Here is a 17401-nt window from a genome sequence, read left to right on the forward strand (position 1 = left end):
TACACCTCAGGCTGAATGCTTCCCCACCAAATTCAAGAGGTACAATTTTCTTGAAGAAGAAAAGCATCTCAGTTTCATGCTAGTGAAGCAAATTCTTTGTGAAATTCAATACTTTGTTGCCTCAACATTCGATGAATTCAAAAATGTTCAGTGGTTATGTACTTTGAAGTTCATTACGAATTAGATTCCAGGAGTGGAATAAAGGGTCCGCAGTTTGATCAGCTGTACTGAACTTGAGAGGGGAGGTGGAATATTCAGTATGAAGAAAACCGCATTGAAATTACATTGAAAGGGATCAAGACAGTACATATTATGATATTATATTCTGTTAGGCCTATCAGCTGGGAAATAGAAAGTGAAAGTAGACGAAACATCGGTCTCCGACGGAACATAGAGAAAGATTACTGGTGTAACTGAGGTGAAAAATCTCCTACCTGCAAAAGAGTCGTTTCTTTGATCCACAGAAGAACGGGAGCGCCATTCGGCGGAATCGGCAGACGATTCCCAGCCGTCTACTGCAGAAGAGGAAGTGTCAAAGGAAATGACGTCAGAAGCTAAGGTGAAGGTCGCTGCAAACGCACCTGCCGCTAGTGGAAGTGGCGATTCTGAAATGGCGAAGAGTCGCAAAAGCCGGCATGCTTCCAAGGAAGAAAAAAGTACGTAGCCTCTGATCATAGATACACATCTATGCTCTGATGTAGTATCTCTGTATTTTTGTCTTCGTTTTTGAGGAGCGAAAGTGAGTGACGTTCAGTTCTGAGATCGCAGCCTATCGACAATGTCTGCTGCTGTGTCACGTGGGTGAAAGACGATTGTCTTGAAAGCATCTTCATTTCTTTCATGTCTCATTGTGACGTAGGAAGATGACGATTGTTTAATCGCACTGGTGGCATTCGAAGTATGAATTTCCTTCTTCTTACAAATGTATTCAACAAAATAGAAAAAAAAGGCACAGATAGGGCAAGAGAAAACTAAATCGGCGTAGTACATCTCGCCGCTGAGCAGACGACACAAGTAACGATTTTTCCAGCTCGCTTTCTGATCACCCCCATTGTGACAGTCGTGCACAGGGGCTACTGTGTGGCTACCCCCAGTTAGTGGAAACAGTGGGCGATCCAATTTCTCTTCTTTATTGATCGTGACAGCTGCCAGTAGTAGCTGCTCAGTGCCTGTTATACTAGTATTAAACAGGGATGATTATATGTTGTACACTGGGGATCAGCTAGCTACTCCCCCGGCTCGTTACTCCCCCGGCTCGTTACTCCCCCGTACACAGAAAATGACTGGATAACCCTGTGATAGTAAGTTGGCATGAAATATTGTTCGCCCACCCCCACCCACCCTCGCCCCCTGTCCAGCTGTTTAGTTTGTTTCTTTGTTTGTTTATCCAGAAAATTTCTTCGGAAAAACAATATTTCATGCCAACTTACTATCACAGGGTTATCCAGTCATTTTCTGTGTACGGGGGAGTAACGAGCCGGGGGAGTAGCGATACGGGGGAGTAACCATATCGTTACTCCCCCGGCTCGTTTCTCCCCCGGCTCGTTACTCCCCCGTATCGCTACTCCCCCGTATCGCTACTCCCCCGTCATGCATTCTGAAATAGTATCTCTTCTGCTTAAAATATATACTTTTTTTTTCAAAGATGTACTGTACACGAATGTACAGGCAGATCTGGCAGTTGTAAGTTCTTTAAACATGCTCTCTCTCTCGCTTGAAAATTCAATTAAGTAATAACTGCATTACTTAAGTGTAATAAAAAGGCACGGGGGAGTAGCGATACGGGGGAGTAACGAGCCGGGGGAGTAACGAGATTCTCCCGTACACTGGATCATAGGGATGGGTGTTGTGAAAACAGAAAAGTGCAGAATTTGCATGTCAATGACTTGACTGTGGTGCTCTCTCTCTCTCTCTCTCTCTCTCTCTCTCTCTCTCTCTCTCTCTCTCTCTCTCTCTCTATCTCTCTCTCTCTCATACGCAAAATGTACACAAAGTTCAGACTTGGCATTACACCATTGAAAGTAAATAAACTGCGCTATAATCCCGAGTGCGCTGAATCCAGAAATGGTACCGTACATTTTGTCAATCAACAGAAGAAAATGAAAACCACTTTTTGTTTAAATGCCCAGCTTACAATGCAATTCGTCAAAAGTACATTGGCGCATGTGTTGACCTTGACGAGTTCTCCAACTCATCGTTGTGCATTTTACAGACTGACAACAAATTACGACTGATTGCATTGTCAAATTATCTGTTCTACGCGTTTAGACAAAGAGAAAATCAATTGTGAAATAGACTAAATCCTTGTCTTCATCTTACTGTATTTTTTTCTGTTTTTACTTCTTGTTCTATGTGTTGATTTTAAGTTGCCTTGCTTCCGGACGGTCAAGTCCACTTTGTTCACCTGCAAATTATTTTCTCCCCCTTGTACATACACATTGTGTTTGATGCAATCTCTCTCTCTCTCTCTCTCTCTCTCTCTCTCTCTCTCTCTCTCTCTCTCTCTCTCTCTCTCTCTCTCTCTCTCTCTCTCTCTCTCTCTCTCTCTCTCTCTCTCTCTTACTCTCTTATAATACCTTTTGTTGATTCTATTGTTTTCAATTATTCACATTTTCTTTTCTCAGCAGCATGTGTGCTAAATGTACTCTGTCTCAATGGTTATGTTTTTCATAATCATAGAGTTTGCCAGTGCAATTTGTTTGTTTATGGTCTTTTTGCTTGTTTGCCCTTCTGTTTGTTTCTTTTTTTTCTTTGATTTGTGCTTTTGGTGCAAGGATTCCTCATCTTGGACACATTGTGTCTTGAACCTTTTTATTCTTTTAAATATAAGATAAAGCTCAGTCTCTCTCTCTCTCTCTCACTTGTTCATACATACACACACACACACACACACACACACACACACACACACACACAGTCAGTTCATCCCCAGCCACTATCTGTCCACATAACAGTTATCCTCTCTCTTTCTTTCTTTTTACATTTAGTCAAGTTTTGACTAAATGTTTTAACGTAGAGGGGGGAATCGAGACGAGGGTCGTGGTGTATGTGCGTGCGTGTGTGTGTGTCTGTCTGTGTGTGTGTGTAGAGCGATTCAGACTAAACTACTGGACCGATCTTTATGAAATTTGACATGAGAGTTCCTGGGTATGATATCCCCATACGTTTTTTTCATTTTTTTGATAAATGTCTTTGATGACGTCATATCCGGCTTTTCGTGAAAGTTGAGGCGGCACTGTCACGCCCTCATTTTTCAACCAAATTGATTGAAATTTTGGTCAAGTAATCTTCGACGAAGCCTGGACTTCGGTATTGCATTTCATCTTGGTGGCTTAAAAATTAATTAATGACTTTGGTCATTAAAAATCTGAAAATTGTAAAAAAAATATTTTTTTTATAAAACGATCCAAATTTACGTTCATCTTATTCTCCATCATTTGCTGATTCCAAAAACATATAAATATGTTATATTTGGATTAAAAACAAGCTCTGAAAATTAAGTATATAAAAATTATTATCAAAATTAATTTGTCAAAATCAATTTAAAAACACTTTCACCTTATTCCTTGTCGGTTCCTTATTCCAAAAACATATAGATATATGTTTTGATTAAAAACACGCTCAGAAAGTTAAAACGAAGAGAGGTACAGAAAAGCGTGCTATCATTCTCAGCGCAACTACTACCCCGCTCTTCTTGTCAATTTCACTGCCTTTGCCGTGAGCAGTGGACTGACGATGCTACGAGTATTCGGTCTTGCTGCGTTGCATTGCGTTCAGTTTCATTCTGTGAGTTCGACAGCTACTTGACTAAATGTTGTATTTTCGCCTTACGCGACTTGTTTTAATTTTATTTGAATCTGTTCATGCTTTATGCTGTTCACGGTTTTGACTTTGCAACTGTTTCTTTCTTTCTTCTTTTTAACTGAAGTTTTTCAAGGGTTAAAAGCTTGTCAGGCATAGTTAGCTTGTTGCTGCTAATTGGAATACAATGAGATGAAATGTCCTCCCGCTTGGGAAAAGTTTGATCATGTTAAGGTTTTGTTTTGTTGTCAAGCTTATCCTTCCCCGTCTTTGTTTGCTACAGTGGAACCCCCCTTTTAAGACCTCCATAAATCTGAGAAATTCAGGTCTTAAAAAGGAGGGAATCTTAAAATGGGGGTAAATTTACAGAGGTTATTTACAGAAAATCTATTAAAAAAAAACCAAGGTCTTTAAAGGGGGGAGGGGGGTGTCTTAAAAGGGGGTTCTACTGTATTCTGGTTTTGTTGTTATTGAATATTTGATGTTTTCACTGCTTTCATGTCTACTGTCTCGCTCGTCCTGTGTCTGTTCCTGCCAATGCTGTTCTTTTTTTCTGGCCATTCGATTTTGTTCAGTATGTCCATGTGCTTTGTAATTGTATATCGGTACTCTTATTCTTTTTGCTTATGTGCTGTCATCTTATTACAGAAGAAGTGACAGGAAAGGAGGCTGACACCGGAGGGGTGACTGGTAAAGGTGATGCAGAACCACGTGAGGTTGAGCGGAAGAGCTCCAGGCGCAAACAAAGCCCTTCACCTGCTCACAGGAAAAGACAGGAATCTTCATCCAGGTGGGTTAACATGCATGCCGTATGAAAGAAGGAAGGTAGCTTTCCTTTTTGATACGTGTGAAAAGATTGTGCAGTGTATTGTGGGTATTTTTGCTGCAGTATCTGTGTTTAAAACTGAGGTCTCTTATTGCAGGTGAAGTTAGTTCACAGTTCCTTCTGTTTTGTATTTTGCAAAATAATATTCACATGCACATGGAATTCAATTTGTTTTATTTGTTTTTGTTTTTGAACTAAATGGCTGATGTTAATTTCTGGCTGTTTTTTCTTGTCAGGTCTAGGTCAAGGACACCGGAGAGGAGTCAGTCAGCCAGAGGTCAGAGGAATTCTAGCAAGCGAGGACGAGGAAAAGGCAGCACGAGGGAGTCCAGGTCATCTTCACGCTCCCCCTCCCCCTCACCTGCTCCAAAGGCAGAAAAAGCAGAGCATGCTGGGAGACGAAGAACGACCAGCCAGCAGTCGCCACCCAAGTCCCAGAGCCCTGAAACTCCAGCGTCAACACGGAGGTTCAGCAGGAGGGCCAGGGTCCCGACCACAAAAGCGTCCGAGTGCATTGATGTGGATACCGAAGACTCCGATGCTGACGAATCGATGGAGGTGGAGGAGGAAGAGCCTAAAGGGAGGCAATCGGCGAAAAAGAAGTCATCCGAGCGACAGGAAGAAGCTGCGGAGGCCAGTCCCAGGAAGTCTCCGGCCGCTCGCAGCCCCAGGAAATCACCAGCTGCTGCCAGGGAGTCTGGAGTTAACGGAGACAAGGAGAAGGCAGCTATGAAAGACAAGGAGAAGGCAGGTGTGGAACCAGAACTCAAGGCCCCGGAGGTACCGTCTGAACCCAAAGCAGCTGAGGCAGCACCACAGCCGTCAGAACCCTCAGAAGCAGATCAGAAACCTACTAGAAGTTCCAGGTGGAGAAGGTCACGTTCTGGTTCCAAACCTGAAGAGGCAGCCCCTGAATCTACCCCAGAGAACCCAAAAGAAAAAGAAGCTGATATGTCCAAGGAGACCGGTAAAGAAGACAAGCAGTCTAAGAAAGTTTCTGAAAAAGAAGACATCCCCTCAGAGAAAGTTTCTGAAAAAGTGGACAAACCTTCAGAAAAAGCCCAAGAAAAGGTTCCCGAGAAAGCTCAAGAGAAGACTGCTCCAAAAGCCCCTGAGAAGCAGGAAGTAGACAAGTCTTCAGGTAAAGCTTCTGAGAAGGCTTCTGAAAAAGTTTCTGAGAAGGCTTCTGAAAAAGTTTCAGAAAAGGCTTCTGAAAAAACATCAGAAAAGGCTCATGAAAAAGCTTCTGATAAGGCTTCTGGAAAAGTTTCAGAGAAGGTTCCTGAAAAAGCATCAGAGAAGGCTCCTGAAAAAGCATCAGAGAAGGCTTCTGAAAAAATTCCAGAGAAGAAAGGAGAAGAAGAAAAACCTGAGAAACGTGAATCTCGCAGGCGCATTGGCAGACGCTCAGCTGATTGGGAGGAGCAGAAGGCTGATCCACAAGAAGAGAAAGCTAAAAAGGAGGGTGACAAATCTCATAAGGCTGTCGAGTCAAGTGAGGAGAGTGTGAGGAAGAGTGAGAAGCCTGCAGATAAATCAGAGAAGGTTCTAGATAAAGCTGTAGAGAAGGCAGAACCTGTGTCTGATAAAATACCAGAACCATCAGAGAAAGCAAAGGAAAAGGTTCCTGAAAAGCAAAGCTCTGCTAAAAAAGCAGAGGAGCCCAAACCAGAACAGAAAAACACAGATACATCAGAAAAGAAAGTTGAAAGCAAGCAAAAGGTCGAGAAAGCAAATTTGACAAATAAAACTGAGAGTACTACTGATACACCTAAGCAAACAGAAGAAGCTAAAGGTAAAGATGTTGAAAGCAAAGCTGAAAAAGCTAAAGACACAGTAGAAAAGGAAACCAAAGACACCGTGGAAAAGGAAACTAAAGACACAGGGGAAAAGAAGAGCCAAGTACCTACAGACACAAAAGACTCCAAAGTTGAAAAGTCAGCTGTTGAAAAGGATTGTAGTCAGAAAGTTGAGGAGGCCCAAAAGACTAGTGCATCTGATAAAGACAACAAAGAGAGAACCAAAGGACCTGAAACCGTAGCAACAGAGAACGTTTCAGCAGCCCCCGAAGCACCTGCTAGACCTGCTCGACGCTCGTGGGGAAGCAAGGCCAAGGAGGATTCACTTAGTTCCAAACCTAAAAAAACAGCAGATACCCCAGTCACAGCCAAAGAACCAGTCAAGATGGCTAGTGAATTGGAAGCAGATACCCCAGTCACAGCCAAAGAACCAGTCAAGATGGCTAGTGAATTGGAAGCAGAGAAGAAAATCGAAAAAGAGGAATCATCACAGAAGTTAAAACCTACGCAGGAGGAGAAGAAGATGGAAGAGAAGCAGAGCTCACAACCTGGAGATGTCTCACAGGATACTTCGGACGAAAGATCAGCAGAAAAGTTGTCTGATAAAAGTACAGAAAAGGGTAAAGATGATATAGGTAAAGACAGAGACAAGACAGACAAGACACAGATACAAAAGAGTACAGACAGTGTAGGTGACAGGACAGAAAAAGACTGTAAAGATGACAAGAAGGACACTGACAAGAAAGACAAAGCAAGCAGCAGAGAAGACAAAGTAGCAGCTAAAGGCAAAAGACCTTCAAGGCGAAGGTCAAGGTCGAGTTCATCTTCCTCCAGTTCCAGTTCCAGGTCTGGCTCTCGTTCGTCCTCAAAGAAGTCATCACGTTCTAGGTCAAAGTCAGGATCTAAGTCACGATCCACAAGTTCAAGTTCCTCTGACTCGAACAACGCTGACAAGCCAAGAATGCGAGGCACTGTGGCACAGATGCCTCAGAGAAAGAGGTCAAGGGCGTCCAGATCACCTTCCTCTGATAAAAGAGATACCAAGGTACGTCTTTTCCACATTCCTCCGATGCCTTTTTCTGTAACCATTGGAAAGAAAATGACAGAATTTTGTAATGATCACGTCACGAGAAATAGCACAGTAAGTTTACAAAACTTGGTCATGTGTTTGAGACGGTGCTTCTTTAGTCAGACCTTTGTTTTCCTCTTCTCTTTTGTACTTGGCCGCTCTCCACAAAATTGTCTTCTGCTTTTGTCAAATGGTCTGGTCTGTATTGTATGCACACAGGCGAGTAAGACATCAGAGGGCGCTGAAAGAGAGAAGGACTCGGAGACATCCAGTAAACAGTCAACTCAAGAAACAATCCCTCAAGTCAAAACATCCAGGTAAGCCCAGAGCCATTTTGATGGTGCACAGTAAATCACAGTATCTTAGTTTGTATGAATATTTCTTTTGGCAGTAAAAAATAATTTAAAAAAAGTAAAAGTAAATGTCTGTGAAATTATTTCAGTTAACCTTTTCTTAGTCATTTGTTTTCTTATTCAATATTGCAATGTGTATGTCATCAATAACAAATATTCTTTTACTTGTGGCCTGAAGTTTTCTGAGGCTATGGTTATTTCAAAAGTGTATCTCTTTTAAAGGTTCTGACTGTTCAGTTTCTCTAACAGATTGGATTAAATTCATTTTTTGCAGGGCACCAGAAAAAAATGAGGACAGTGAAGAAACTGGTAAAAATGTACCTAACGATAAGAGTGAGAAAGAACCCGCCAAGGTAAGTCTGGGTGAAGGGCGAGCATTGGGTTGTGTGGTTTGTGTTGTGTCCTTCTCTGTCTATTGTGTTCTTTCAATTTTTCAAACTCAAAATCTTAATGGGAATCAAATAAGAAAGGATGGATGGTCTGTTCAGTTTATCTAGAGAGATTTCAACCTTCAAGGAAACTGGTGGGAGTTTGTCATATTTGCACATGCTGTTGTTAAATGCCATGGCAAAGTCTTGTTGTTGTGATACGGTTTGCTGTCTAGTGTGTACATATGGAATGGTATATGGCATCATTAGCTAGGCCACTGCTTTGAGACGCACCTGGGCCCAGCTGGATGACGGAGGAGGATCTTGTGCAAATTTGGTTACCATGGCGCCTGTGCTGCTGGCATGCTGGTTCCCATAGCCCCTGCCCAGACGTGACCTGTTTCCCTTTGACGATGACGGAAGAGAATGGTGCGACTATGCTGAAAATCCAACCCAAGGCAGTTACAGAAATGCCGACATGAATCTTTGAAGTAGGACTTCAGATACACACAAAAGTTTACAAACTTCAAAGTCATGCTGAATGACAGAATCCATAGCAGGCCATTCAATGGCCAGTCTGGCCTGGCCTTGTTATAAAGCAGTAAATGTGGTGATTGATCAGTGAATGATCATTGAATTAGACAAAGAACAAACCAGAAGACAGCAGTAGCCACCTTGCAAAGGGGACTGCCTAATAAATGTGTGACATCTCCAGACTCTACATAGTGGAGATCATCTGTGCTCCAAATGTGTGCCGTCTGTAGGCTCTAGCCGCCTTGCAGAGGGGGCTATCTGTACTTCAGACATTTGACATCTCCAATCACATCTTGGTGATGTAGCCTCCTTGTTGAGAGGGAGACCTGTGCTACAACTTTGTGACATCTCCAGACTAGCCATCTTGTAGAGGGCTACTTGTGCTACAAACTTGTGACATCTACAGACTGAAGCCATCTTGTAGAGAGGGCTACCTGTGCTACAAACTTGTGACATCTACAGACTGAAGCCATCTTGTAGAGAGGGCTACATGTGCTACAAACTTGTGACATCTACAGACTGAAGCCATCTTGTAAAGAGGGCTACCTGTGCTACAAACTTGTGACATCTACAGACTGAAGCCATCTTGTAGAGAGGGCTACTTGTGCTACAAACTTGTGACATCTCCAGACTAGCCATCTTGTAGAGGGCTACCTGTGCTACAAACTTGTGACAACTCCGGACTAGCTATCTTGCAAAGAGGGCTACCTGTGCTACAATCTTGTGACATCTACAGACTGAAGCCATCTTGCAGAGGGGGCTACATGTGCTACAAACTTGTGACATCTACAGACTGAAGCCATCTTGTAGAGAGAGCTACATGTGCTACAAACTTGTGACATATCCAGACTAGCCATCTTGTAGAGGGCTACCTGTGCTACAAACTTGTGACAACTCCGGACTAGCTATTTTGCAAAGAGGGCTACCTGTGCTACAATCTTGTGACATCTACAGGTCAGACTGAAGCCATCTTGTAGAGAGGGCTACCTGTGCTAAAAACTTGTAACATCTACAGACTGAAGCCATCTTGTAGAGAGGGCTACTTGTGCTACAAACTGGTGACAACTCCGGACTAGCCATCTTGTAGAGAGGGCTACCTGTGCTACAAACTTATAACATCTACAGACTGAAGCCATCTTGTAGAGAGGGCTACATGTGCTACAAACTTGTGACATATCCAGACTGAAGCTACCTTTTAATGGAGGCTATCTGTGTCCAAACGTGTGACATCTGCAGTCTTTATCTACCTAAAAAAGGAGGCTACATTTGCAAGAAACTTGTGACATCTACAGACTGAAGCCATCTTGTAGAGAGGGCGACTTGTGCTACAAACTTGTGACATCTCCAGACTAGCCATCTTGTAGAGGGCTACCTGTGCTACAAACTTGTGACAACTCCGGACTAGCTATCTTGCAAAGAGGGCTACCTGTGCTACAATCTTGTGACATCTACAGACTGAAGCCATCTTGCAGAGAGGGCTACCTGTGCTACAAACTTGTGACATCTACAGACTGAAGCCATCTTGTAGAGAGAGCTACATGTGCTACAAACTTGTGACATATCCAGACTGAAGCTACCTTTTAATGGAGGCTACCTGTGTCCAAACGTGTGACATCTGCAGTCTTTATCTACCTAAAAAAGGAGGCTACATTTGCAAGAAACTTGTGTCATCTGTGGAGTGAAGCCACCTTGAATAAGGGGCTGTCTGTACTCTTGTGACATCTTCAGTCTGCAGTCACCTGCCATACACTGTCCCATGGAATTGATATTTCTAGACTGTAGACACCTTGCAGAAAGGGCTACTTGTGCTGTAAACTTGTACCATCTGTAGATTATGGCCACTGTTGAGTGGCAACATGTTCTTGAGAAATGTGACGTTATATTTGAATCTGAACCTTGTAGAGCAACAGACTATGCTACGGACTTGTGACATCATCAGACTCAAGCCATTTTAGGAGGGGGCTGCGTGTGCTACATACTTGTGCTATCTCCAGACTGTAGCCATCTTTTTGATGTGCTGTAGATGTGTGCCTTCAGGAGACTGTAGCCACTGTTGAGTGAACTGACTGTCTGTGCTACAAACATATGACAACTGCATGGTCTGGCCGTTTGGCTTACCTACCTTCTAAAGGTGCTACAAATGTGTGCCATTATCAGACTGCAGCCACTCAAACTTTTTAGTGAGTTGTCTGTGCTACAAACTAGTGACATGTGTATGCGGTGGCCACCTTTTTAGCAGGGGCTGCCTGTGCTTCAGACTTTAGTCACCTTGTAGAGGGGGCTACAAACTTGTGACATCTCCGGACTGTAGCCACCTTGTAGAGGGGGCTACCTGTGCTACTCGCTTGTGACATCTCTGGACTGTAGCCACCTTGTAGAGGAAGCTACGTGTGCTACAAACTTGTGACATCTCTGGACTGTAGCCACCTTGTAGAGGGGGCTACCTGTGCTACAAACTTGTGACATCTCTGGACTGTAGCCACCTTGTAGAGGGGGCTACCTGTGCTACTCGCTTGTGACATCTCTGGACTGTAGCCCCCTTGTAGAGGGGGCTACCTGTGCTACTCGCTTGTGACATCTCTGGACTGTAGCCACCTTGTAGAGGGGGCTACCTGTGCTACAAACTTGTGACATCTCTGGACTGTAGCCACCTTGTAGAGGAAGCTACATGTGCTACAAACTTGTGACATCTCTGGACTGTAGCCACCTTGTAGAGGAAGCTACGTGTGCTACAAACTTGTGACATCTCTGGACTGTAGCCACCTTGTAGAGGAAGCTACATGTGCTACAAACTTGTGACATCTTTGGACAGTAGCCACCTTGAAGAGAGGGCTACATGTGCTACAAACTTTTGACATCTGCAGTCAGTGGCAACCTTTTAGAGGGTGCTACCTGTGCTAAAGACTTGTGACATCAGAACTACCTGTGCTATGAAATATGACTGGATTAAGGTTACACTGAAGGAAGTGTGACATCTAGATGGCGCTACGTACGCAACAACAACAAAAACAAATTAAAAAACCCATGTAAGGAGTCTTCAGTGTTGCCACCGCAGATAGTTCTTCATGTTTTAGAGAGATTGTGAATTACGGCTGTACGCAATATTGCTCCTGACATCTCCAGACTGCAACCACTTTGAGATCTGTGTCCAAATGAACTTGTGGCATTGTCATGTGGAGAGAAAAAAATGTGTTTGTGCCAGGGTGATTTAGTTCACACGGCTACACTGTAGTTTTGAGACCTTCATCAAAGCACATTGTAAGGAAACCAGACTTAAGTCATTTGACATTCCCGCAGCATGTGTAGAGGGATCTAAGACCACTGCATTGTGATACGTAGACCAGGGTGATTTAGTTCACACGGCTACACTGTAGTTTTGAGACTTTCATCAAAGCACATTGTAAGGAAACCAGACTTAAGTCATTTGACATTCCTGCAGCATGTGAATTGGGATCTAAGACGGCTGCATTGTGATACGTAGACCAGGGTGATTTAGTTCACATGGCTACACTGTGTAGTTTTGAGACTTTCATCAAAGCACTGGGTGTGTAAACCAGACTGATTCATTTGACATTCCTGCAGCGTGTGAATTGCGATCTAAGACAGCTGCATTCTGATATGATTGTAGACCAGGGTGATTTAGTTCACATGGCTACACTGTAGTTTTGATACTTTCATCAAAGCACTGGGTGTGTAAACCAGACTGATTCTTTTGACATTCCTGCAACAAGTTATTTAAGACTGCTGCATTGTGATACTAATAGGTGTGTAGGCCAGGGTGATTTAGTTCACATGGCTACACAGGAAGAGAAAGGCTTTTTAGAGGACTGTTGATCAGGCCAAGCTCTTAAACCCAGCTGTCAGTGAAACGCTACTTCAGCTGAACACTTCCTACAATGGATTGTAAGCCTGTGAGTCAACTCCAGTCAAGACTTTCAATTGTAAAAACTGAATCAAAGAAGACGACGCATACATGATGCTGCATCTCAACAGACGACCTTTACCCCAGCAAACACTGGACGAAAACTGATACATCCTCCACCTTCCTACTTTGCTGTGTCCTCCTACCCAGCAGTCACCTTGATCCCTGACACCAGCAGTAACGCAGTTGATGTCTACCCTCCGACCGTCTGTTGGCCCATTGCGTCTTGCATCTCAAGTAGCTTTTACGTCCGGGGTTTCTTTCAAAGTTCAGGGTTCTGCTGGTATTTGGTACTTTTATCATCATCCTTTGAAATTGATCTATATTTCTTATCTCTGAACTTCCCATTTCAGTTATTGCCGTGACTTTGTCCTAACCAATTTCTCTGTTTCAGCTTTGTCCTGGCTTCCAGGTACTCGTTGATGAAAAAAACAAATTATTTCCAGTGGAATTAGAAATGGTGGACAGAATAGGACCTAAAATTTAACATTGACAGACACACACACGAACACACACACACATGCGCACACACACAAACACACATGCATGCACACACACAAATACACACACACACATGCACGTACATACACACACATGAAAGTACATGTATACACACACATACAGAAAATCAATCATGTAGTCAGTGCTGATAGCAATCAAATTAATGATTAATTGTTAAAGGAACATTTACAGTGTGAACAGAAATCTCAAACATGAAGACTACACAAATGATACGGATAACTGCTTGGGCTGTATTCATGCTGAAACATCTTTTCTGTCATTTCAATGAAGATTTCAAACAACAAAAATGAGGGTGTTTGTGATGGGAGCACTATTACCATTTTGTTTTGTGTTCTCATTAGACGAATTTGGAAATAACCGAGTTTGTATGTGTTGTGAAATATGAGGCACGCTTTTACGCATGACATTATAGGCCAATCACTAGAGAGCGGCCTGTCTCCACACATGGACACACCCCTTGCCAGTGATTGGCCCATACTATTGTGCAGGAAAACGTGCCTCATATTTTCCAAGAAGTTTAACTCTTTCATAACCCATACAAACCTGACAGTTATTTTCGAACATCGTCTGTTACAGCATTGTATTGACCAAAAAATGTTGAACCTCCCAGATTCAGCCTATTTTGGAAGAAAAATTTTGATCTGATAAAGCAGTAGTAATTTTGCAATACATTTTGTAGATCTATACATGTACTGCTTCACTTTTTCCAGACTCATTTTGAAAGCTTTAAGTTTTAAAGCTTGACAGGTTCTTGCTTTGCTGTTTGTGTCAAAAGCATTTATGTTGCAAATTTTTTTTCTAATATGTAAGATATATCAGAGCAAATTTTGTGAGAATTACCCTGAGTTTAAAGTACTTGAGTTTTAAGGCATCTTGGGGAGAGCCAGGGTTGTGCTCTATCAGCATTTTCTGATATTTTTTACGATCATTTTTTGCTCATATAAGAATACATTTTCATTGTGAATACTAATGTGTTGTTTCAGGTTGAGGTGAGGCCATTCCGTAGACTTGGATCAAGCAACAAAGGTAAAACTGATAAGAAATGTCCTTTTTGTTTTTTCCCTTACTGTATGTTATTTGTTACATGCACCGTAACAAAATCAAGCAGGTTAAAATGCCTAGACATCTCTGTGCACATGGTTACATTTTATGTGCTTAGACATGTGGGAATGAGGTGGATTTGTTTGGGGACTCACAGAGATGGGATTTCCCCGGATTTTTCCGGATTTCCGGATTTTTGGGATCGCCAAGGATCGATTTTGAGATCGATCCAAATCCGTTGAGAAAATTTGGGGGGGGGGGAGTCGTTTTTGTTTGGTTTTCCCTTCGACTCGGCGAACGAAATTATCCGTAAATCGATCGGAAACCGAATCCTCAACTGGTGTATTCTCATTTGGCAACTTCCGTTTTTCCCTGTTCGCAGCGCACACACGTGAGAATCTCAAAATTTTCTTTGAGTTTGTCTCGAAGTAACAACACAAGAAATGACTTTCCGCAAAATCACGAAGGCTGAGGAGCAGTTGGCTACCGATGTTGACAAGGGTTTGTCAAACCCATGGAACTTTGCTTGGTTAGATGAAAACGTCACTGTAAAAGTTGATCTCAATGGAAAGGCAACTGAAGTTGATGTTCATCTCGGTGACGCAATTTCTAAGATCGATCGTGCCGGTTACGCATTCTGCAACCGATGCAAAGGAAAGCCGTTGAAATATGAGAATGGTGGAGTGAAAGATTTGAAAAGGCATATCAGCGGCACAAAGAAGCACTTGGAGCATGTGAGGATGGAAAAACTTCATCCATCGCTTGGTTCTAGTGCAATCTTCTGAACGTATCTATTGTTGCACTTACACCCCTGTTTCTAAAGACCACTGACTTGCCTGGTGCTGGTGATTGTGCTGGTGTCCAAAATATTACCTGCTTTGTGGTAAGTGTTGCTTTTTCATTTTATTCGGCGTTTTTTTCCAATTTAAAAATTCTTGTAAATAATGTTCGACTTCTAATAGTACAGCTTTGTTTTGTGTGTCGTTATTATTAGCACAATGACTAGAAAGATATAAATTTATCTTTCAATTCACAAAAAACAACTAACAATAAAAAAAAATTTAAAATATTAGCTCTGTGGTAAAGATACCAAAGCTTGTTTCTTTATTCAAGCATAAATTGAAAGTTCACAAATTCGTGTAATAAATGCATGTTTTTGTGTACTTTTTAACATTGAAATCTTAAAAAATCTTCAGCTTCAGGGGGCGTTGCCCCCTCACCCCCATCAGGGGCTTTGCCCCTGAACTCCATCGGGGGCTTAGGCAGCCCCCGAACCCCTGGCCAATTCTTCAGGATTTTTTCACATTTTCCAATCCCATCTCTGACTCAGGCACAGTTTCTTCAATTAGCCTTTTGTAAAACCTGTAATAAACCCTTGTAGTACATCATTATTTCTTCCTTTTTGTATGTGTCTGGGTAAGGGGAAATTAAAAGTTTCATTTTCTTGTTGGTTTTAGTGAGCTTTTTACCAAAATTTTTACTATCCGAGTCAATCAACGTATGATGAAACTGAAAGTATTGCATGCCACTCTGTTTTTTCCCCTGCCCCGCCATCTTCGGGGTTGTCATTTTCTCGAAGAGCAGCAGAAAAACTCTCGTAGTCTGATGCTTCCTTGTCACTTGGATGACTTCTGTTATAATATTGTTAACTGTACAGTGGAACCCCATTTTTAAGACCCCCTCCCTTTTAAGACCTCCTCCCTTTTAAGACCCCCTCCCTTTTAAGACCTTGTTTTCTTAGTTTTTCTGTTCATGACTTCAGTAAATGTACTCCCATGTTAAGAGTCCCTCCTTGTTAAGACCTGATTTGCTCAGATTTGTGGAGGTCTTAAAACGGGGGATCCACTGTACAATATCATGAACGGTTTGTGTGGCTTGCAGCAGTGTCTAACAGTGAGTCGGGGCATCCACTGTACAATATCATGAACGGTTTGTGTGGCTTGCAGCAGTGTCTAACAGTGAGACGTGGGATCCTCTGTACAATATCATGAACGGTTTGTGTGGCTTGCAGCAGTGTCTAACAGTGAGTCGGGGCATCCACTGTACAATATCATGAACGGTTTGTGTGGCTTGCAGCAGTGTCTAACAGTGAGTCGGGGCATCCACTGTACAATATCATGAACGGTTTGTGTGGCTTGCAGCAGTGTCTAACAGTGAGTCGGGGGATCCACTGTACAATATCATGAACGGTTTGTGTGGCTTGCAGCAGTGTCTAACAGTGAGTCGGGGCATCCACTGTACAATATCATGAACGGTTTGTGTGGCTTGCAGCAGTGTCTAACAGTGAGTCAGGGGATCCGCTGTACAATATCATGAACGGTTTGTGTGCCTTGCAGCAGTGTCTAACAGTGAGTCGGGGCATCCACTGTACAATATCATGAACGGTTTGTGTGGCTTGCAGCAGTGTCTAACAGTGAGTCGGGAGATCCACTGTACAATATCATGAACGGTTTGTGTGCCTTGCAGCAGTGTCTAACAGTGAGTCGGCCAAAGCAGAGGATGCCAGCACCAAGGAGGAGGACAAGGGAGAGCAGTCAGCCAAGGACAAACCGGCTCGCAAGAGGAAGTGGGGGTCGGCAAAGAGCACCAGCAGCAAGCGCACTTCCTTGGAGATCTCCACAGACTCCCTCAAGGTATTTCTTCAGCTTTTCAACTCTTGTATTTGTTGTTCTGGATCTGGATGCCCACTGGCTGTAGTTCGTGGGGATTTCGTCACAGGAGCCGACTTCGGCTATTACGTGACAGGTGGTGTGTGCATCGCCATTTAAATCAAAGAGACCTCTTCATATGTATGGTCGTGTTGTTGAGTGTGCACTGCGAGCCAAAAGACAGATTTCTGTTTGTAACTTACGCGATGATCAATAAAGTTGGATTGAATTTATACTTGTAGGGATTGTCCATCTCTTTTCCGATGCAGGTGATATGTTGCAACGCTGTGCACTAGCTGATGTTAAGGTTTCTTTGGATTTGATTTGCAATGCCACTGTCCTCTTTTTTACTTTGACGCGCTTAATTTATGCTTTAAAATGTTTGGTAGCCAAACATACATACATTCTTTTTCATAAATTCAGCTTGAGTCCTTATATATAATCAGCTGTTATTTTCACCCACCTAAGTACTCCGATTGAGTCATTTGTGCCTGCTAAGAATCTTTTGTTTTTTTACA

General features: G+C 42.8%; 2 protein-coding genes across 5 annotated transcripts in view; one reads left to right on the plus strand and one right to left on the minus strand.

Moving 5' to 3' along the window:
• LOC138960275 (VPS9 domain-containing protein 1-like) overlaps positions 1-530 on the minus strand; it is a 35482-nt gene extending 34952 nt beyond the window's left edge. Inside the window, exon 1 of the mRNA XM_070332101.1 lies at positions 435-530. The gene's annotated coding sequence lies outside the window, so the exon portion shown is untranslated. The remainder of the gene's footprint in view (positions 1-434) is intronic.
• LOC138960251 (apoptotic chromatin condensation inducer in the nucleus-like) overlaps positions 1-17401 on the plus strand; it is a 41620-nt gene that overhangs the window by 13650 nt on the left and 10569 nt on the right. Inside the window, exons 5-11 of one of the 4 annotated variants that reach the window (XM_070332067.1) lie at positions 465-656; positions 4450-4591; positions 4864-7471; positions 7715-7812; positions 8123-8201; positions 14178-14220; positions 16702-16868. In XM_070332067.1, the coding sequence (XP_070188168.1) occupies positions 465-656; positions 4450-4591; positions 4864-7471; positions 7715-7812; positions 8123-8201; positions 14178-14220; positions 16702-16868 (3329 nt within the window). The remainder of the gene's footprint in view (positions 1-464; positions 657-4449; positions 4592-4863; positions 7472-7714; positions 7813-8122; positions 8202-14177; positions 14221-16701; positions 16869-17401) is intronic. The other 3 variants (XM_070332083.1, XM_070332075.1, XM_070332091.1) reach the window with 3 other exon arrangements.

The sequence above is a fragment of the Littorina saxatilis genome, linkage group LG1, assembly GCF_037325665.1.
Source record: "Littorina saxatilis isolate snail1 linkage group LG1, US_GU_Lsax_2.0, whole genome shotgun sequence".
NCBI lineage: Eukaryota > Metazoa > Mollusca > Gastropoda > Littorinimorpha > Littorinidae > Littorina > Littorina saxatilis.